Consider the following 6,146-nt stretch of genomic DNA (forward strand, 5'->3'; position numbering starts at 1 on the left):
CTCCTCTGGGTGTTTCACAATGCCGACCCCCTTCTCCGCCTGCCGCTTCGCCGCCCACTGGGTGGCCGACGCCCTCGCCGGCGACGAGGCCCTCGACTTCTCCCTCATCAAAGGTATTATCAGCACCGTGAGAGGACGCTCTGCCTATTCCGACCACCTCGACGCTTTCAATGATCTCACCTAGGGTTATCGGTGCTCCGCAGCGCTGGTGGGCGTCTTGCCGGAGTCCCTCGCGGGCGCACCGGAGGAGACGCGGGAGCGGGTTGCGCTCCGATGCCTGCAGGAGGTCGTCTCCCTCGCCGGCCCGGGCGAGGGCGATGGCGAGGGCGAGGCCGCGGCGGCGGCGGCGGGGGTGGCGGGGGGCGGGACGCTTAGGGTTGATGCCACACGCTCTTGCGAGGAATTGCTGATTGAGTTGCTCGGACAGGTATGCGGTGCTTTTGTTACCACGTGCATTCTGGTGGTTCATAGCTTCAGATTTTTGGTTTACCTTTTGTCATAACTGGAATAATACTTGTGTAGTAAAGTGATTGAAATTTGGTTCAGACACAAAAGTATAGCAAGATGGAAGACACCGTCTCTGCATTTGCTCCTAAGTATTGTGCTATTAGATTAAATCTTGTCCAGATCATGATGCAAAGTCAGACCACAACTCATAATCTTAATTCCTTCCTTAAAGAATGCAAAACATGCTTATTCAAGGTTGATTCATCCGGTGGCCGAAATGTAGTCCTTGCAGTTAAAAGTTGGAGACGACGGGCTCCACTATACAGCGAATCAGCAATTGATTCCACGGATGGGGCTTGTTATTTAGTTTTGCATTTCTTCCATAGGTGGTAGAGTTATGTTTTCACTGATTCATGAAGTGATTGTGTTCAGCGACAATAGCCACGAACATAACAAGAGCATACTTTGCGTATTGTTTGCAGTATGTAATAATGTGTGCTTATCAATGGCTCAAAATATGGCAGCGTTCTAAATTCTGACAGGCATCTCATTTTTGGTATTTAGTCAACAGTAGTGGGCTTTTGTGAGGCTGAAAGCAAGCATACACCTTTAATATGTCATGTTCTCTGTGGAGAACTTGTCTGCTTGTACCTAATGAGTTGTTCATTGATCCAGTGCTGTAGTTCACCAATTTTGCTACTTGCTAGGCTAGACGATGTTATTATTTGAGCTCATGTTTCTTGTGATATGAAACATGATATATCCCTTGGCAATTGTGTCTCAAGTCCTTCCAAGTGCCAACGCCCAACAGACATTACCTCAGCAAAGGGTATTCTAGCAAGTTATACGTTTACGATGTCCCTAGATCATAACAGCATCACTTTACAGTTGAATATTTAAATTCTTTAACTTGTGTAAGGAGCAGGGATGCCGTTAGATATTGCACATCACATAATTATGCATGTTTCTAATGGTTATATCCGGTGCTCTTTTATGATTACCACTCCTTGTACCTTGGCGAAACAATCATCATATGCTCTGGTGTCTTTAATTTGTGGTAGCTAATACATGCTGCTATTTAGCTAGTGTCCAGATGTTTTTGAGTTTTTTGCTTTACATGAATGTAATATCTGCAGGTTGGTAGTTCAGGAAGCTTGGAGAAAGATATGCTTCTGCCTTTTAGCAAGGATATCCAAAAGTTTATATGCATCAAGACACCGGCTTTACCAGAAACTTCTTTTGAGCTGGTATGTCAAAAAAATTATTCTCAAAACTGAAAATAAAAAGACTCACTTCACGTATGATTAATCTTCTCGTTTTATGTTCAGCTTAGAGAAGTGAACACAGACATCACGTGTATGGTCCCACCGCCCCCAGTGGAGAAGGGTGGCAAGAACAATGGCATTGACCAGTCGCTGTGCAGTATCAACCCGGATCATGATGTAAATGCTGAGAGGCATGGGTGCCCTACAGATAGTTCTGATCTTCAGCGAGAGAGTGTAACCGATTTTGTGAGCGAAACTTTCACAAGAAATGTGCAGAAGGATCCTATGGTGCCAACTCCCGATTTCCATGAACCATCTACGCGGTGTTACGACCGCCCTCAAGAAGATACTATTGGTGTTGGTGTCAGTGTCAGATCCGCACAAACGAGTCCAAGTAGTGATAATAGAAACATACCCATTACAGCCGAGCCTGCTTCAGCTACCTGCAGTGCTGCTTTGCTTCGAGGTAATACTGGACTTATGTCAAAGCAGGTTGCGGTGGAGACTACCATGTCCCAAGAAAAGAGTCCAACTACCATTCTTCAACAAGAATCCTGTGGAGACAAGTACAAAAATTCATTCCATGATAATGATGGAGAGAGATCACATGGTAATGGCACCAACATTCATTTATCAAAGAATCTCAGCCATGAAGGATTGACCATGCAGGCTACGGTGGCTCCAGATTCTGACAGAAGCACTGATGCTTTACTGGCAACTACATCTGAAACAAGATCCTTGCCTGAGTTTGTTACTGTGGATGGTACAGGCGTAATTGCAGAACTACATGGCAGAAAAACTCGAAGGAGTTCACTGCAACATGACAGCAGTGAGAAAGCAAGTCATGTTTTGGATGAGGGTAGTGCTAGGATTGAGACAGTGGAAAAGGATTCTGGTCATAATGAACGGAATCTGCGAACTGCTGGTGTTGTACCTTCTGTTAGCTGCAACGGGGCTGTTCAAGGAGATAAATCTGAAACCAACCTTCTACAAGAGAATGCCACAGGGCCTTCTACATTGTTTAAGGAGAAGAAAGATAAGGTTCTTCTGGAAGTCAGTTTTGCTGACAAAGCCAATCCAGCACTACATGATGACGGCAACATCTTGGAAAATAATACATCCTATGGTAGGAAGACTGCTCTAGTTTCTCCTTGCTGCAATGCGACATCAAATGTGCACCGCTCCAATGACAGTCCCAGTGGGTTTGCAGCCGCTTGTCTTCTATCATTGATGTTCAATATGCCGTCCTGTAGTCAGGATAAAGATGCCAATGGTTCCACTCAGGGCTTTACGGGACAAGATTTATGCATAAAATGTGGTAAAGATGGCCAGTTGCTGAAATGTAGCAGCTGCTCATTAGTTTCTCATGAAAGCTGTTTTGGGTCATCAGTGACATTTGATGTTTCTGGCCAGTTTTATTGCCCTGTATGCTTCTATACTAAAGCTAGTGAAGCATATCAAAAGGCTAAAAAAACATATTTGGAAGCTAGGAAGAACCTATCTGCTTTCCTCGGCACACAGCAATTCCCAAAGGAACACCATGAACAATCTACTGGAAAACAGCAAACAGCTACCAATAGCAAGGATCACTCGAATGAGCATAATACATCCAAAAGGCAAGGTCAGTCTGAAGCAGATGACCTTTCTCATAAGGGTGAAGAACCTGGTGAGCAGAGGGAAAAGCAGAGAACAAATGATACAAGTGATGTACATCCTGAAGAGGGTCAGCTGAATAGATGTGATGCTTCCAAAAGGCAAGGTAACCATCAGTCCGATACATATAATCTTTCTCATAAGGATCTAGAACCTGGTCAGCAGAGGAAGAAGCAGAAAACAAATGCTACAAGTGGCGCTTGTCCTGAGAGCGTAATCACTGAAAAGGCATCTTTTGGTCTGAATTGTGATATTGCACCCAATAAAGATTGTGTACTCCAAAATAAAAGAAAACAAGTTGAGCAGTCTGCGGAAGGTGCAGAAGCCCATGAAGATGGTAATGGCAATTCATTTTATGCTGTGCAACATTCATCTCAGAATAGATGCAGTCCTGTTGCCAACCAGAGTGTTGAGGCTGAAAAACATGACAGTCTTACAAATTCTCACGACCCCAAAAGTTCCGATGAAATAGAAGCTACATCTTCAAATAATTCTGGCAAGCGGTCGTCGCCTCCTTGGCGAAACATGAGACACCACAAAGCAAGATTCCAAGAAAAGGAGACAGTGGTATCTTGTAATTCTAAAAAAGCATTGCGATGCCAGGATCAGCAGATGCCTTCACCATCAAGCAAACAATATCAACACAAGCGTTAGTAAGTGTTAAGAAGGAGCTTCATAAGCACTTCTTTCCCCGATCATATTCTTTGGAGTACTTAAAAATATCTAACTGGTTAACCTATAATTAAACGACATTGAACATCTTCATTTAGACTTGTGATAAGTAAATCTGTATAGTTGATCTGAGATAAAGAAAAAGCTGTAGGGTGGATGTTTGTGAGGCCGAACTTACTGAGTTCCAGTGCTCTTGCACAAGCACTTTCTATTATTTGTTCAGCACCGTAGATAGTATGATGCTAATTAGCTTCAAGATGATCAAAACTTTAGGAGATTATATCTCTAATCAGACTTGCCACTCTATGTCATGATATTTGATATAGAGGAAAGTCAGCCTCTTTATTCAGGGTCAATTTCAAATCCGCAAGAGCTTTTGAGAATTCATGGTTAGAATGAAGTTACATATGCGATAGTGAAGTTAGAGTGTAGTTAACTGAATATGTTTTCCAATTATTGTGAAACTTTATATATTTGGAAGTGTACATTGTAATGGCGTCTGTTTTTGTAATTTCAGAAACTGAGCCATATCTGTCTTTGCAGCATTCATCCTCTTGCACCACCTGGAAGGCGCCCAAAGCTCTGTTGGACAGAAGAAGAAGAGCAAGCTTTGAGGGTATGCATACCCCAGAAAGTTAACTGACATTACTGATGCTGAAATCTTCTGCCATCTTTTGCTAAATTTCCTAGTTACTAACGTGTATGTAGTTGTGTTCTTGCTAGCATGCTAACATAACACCATTGGCTATTCTGACTCAGGATGCAATGTTAAAGTTCACCCCAAAGGATGATGCACCAATTCCGTGGACTCAGATATTAGAATATGGCAAGGATACATTTCACAGGTCACGCCTTGCTAGTGATCTGAGAGTCAAATGGAGGAATATGAAGAAAAAATCAGGATCCTAGTACTGATCAACTTTTGCCTCAAAAAGGTACTGGCCATCTGGCACCTAGTGCAGCTATTGTGGCATGCTTGCCTAACCTTTCATTCACCTCTTCGAGCCAGCTCTTGTCCATTATCTTGTAAGACTGTACATAGTTTGTAATGCTGGCTTCTGCCCCATGCTTCTGGATGAAACATGTAGATTGCAAGCATTACATCTTACTAGGGGGCTTCATAAGCCTCTGCTATCTGTTAGTCTGTTGTTGTGGGTATAGGGTTATGTAAAAAAACTGTATTTTTTTCCGGCAAATAAGCATATAGTCACCGTCACAATTTCCAATAGGAAAGGCCACTACACCATCTGGCACCTAATGACAAAACGAAGTTCCAAAGACAACACCAACAGGTCTATACACAATTGTGCCTATTGGCCACAACACAACAAATGTTGAGAGGTTTCAACCTGGTCATGAAATGAGCACATAGGATTACCAGACCATTTCCCGTTCTCATCACCTCCCTAGTTAGGGGAGTATCACCAAAGAACTAGCCATGGACATGGGTGCGTGGGAGCTAGCTATCCATGTGCCAGAACCATGAGTTGGTTGCGAGATCTTATGGGTTTCATTTCTGGCCTACCCTAACTTGTTTGGGACCGAGGGTTGTATCACCTCCCTAGTTAGAACAATACCTTGGAAGAACCACCACAAGAACATTTGAATTTTCAATGGAATTTCTGCATCCCTAATCCACTTATAATGACCACCAGCCATGTTACTCTCCAAACATTCGTACATGGATTTAGTAGTAAGAATATATTTCTTGGCAAAAGCCCACCATATCTCATCAGGAGTAGGGTCAAGAGGAACGGTACTAGTAGAAACAGACAAAGTGTTCCGTTGCTGAGCCAAATTAGGAGACAATCTCCTTCTGAAGGAGGCAGTGTCAACCTGCTGAATATTTTTTACAGCACACTCAGGTTTTATTGCAAATACTGAAAAGTTGAGGGAATTGTTCACACATGGGAGGTTGCCTATTCAATGATTTTTTTGGAAGTATAACAAAATTACTAGGGAGAGGACTAGTTAAGGGAGACAGGCAACCGTGCCCAAGAGGCTGAGATGTTCATGTATGCCGGAGAACAATTCCCCTGCTGGAAATGACTAATACAGGCAAATATGGTGTGCTGGTTATTTCATTGTACTGTTATTCTTATAAAGGAT

The 6,146-nt window shown here is 43.1% G+C and overlaps 1 protein-coding gene across 1 annotated transcript; it reads left to right on the forward strand.

Moving 5' to 3' along the window:
* LOC119269842 lies at positions 1-5,171 on the forward strand. The gene is made up of 6 exons (XM_037551768.1): positions 1-113; positions 204-427; positions 1,584-1,694; positions 1,776-4,018; positions 4,581-4,653; positions 4,797-5,171. Exons 1-6 carry the CDS (start codon positions 20-22, stop codon positions 4,944-4,946), a joined length of 2,895 nt encoding a protein of 964 aa, XP_037407665.1. The 5' UTR covers positions 1-19; the 3' UTR covers positions 4,947-5,171.
* Positions 5,172-6,146: the final 975 nt, after the last annotated feature.

The sequence above is a fragment of the Triticum dicoccoides genome, chromosome 3A, assembly GCF_002162155.2.
Source record: "Triticum dicoccoides isolate Atlit2015 ecotype Zavitan chromosome 3A, WEW_v2.0, whole genome shotgun sequence".
NCBI lineage: Eukaryota > Viridiplantae > Streptophyta > Magnoliopsida > Poales > Poaceae > Triticum > Triticum dicoccoides.

What these genes read in the sequence shown, in the direction of transcription:
- LOC119269842 (XM_037551768.1), top strand. Translation starts at nt 20, where the DNA reads ATGCCGACCCCCTTCTCCGCCTGCCGCTTCGCCGCCCACTGGGTGGCC. An exon ending in TGATTGAGTTGCTCGGACAG is followed by an intron (nt 428 to 1,583) that starts GTATGCGGTGCT and finishes TAATATCTGCAG; the next exon opens with GTTGGTAGTTCAGGAAGCTT. An exon ending in AAGAAGAGCAAGCTTTGAGG is followed by an intron (nt 4,654 to 4,796) that starts GTATGCATACCC and finishes ATTCTGACTCAG; the next exon opens with GATGCAATGTTAAAGTTCAC.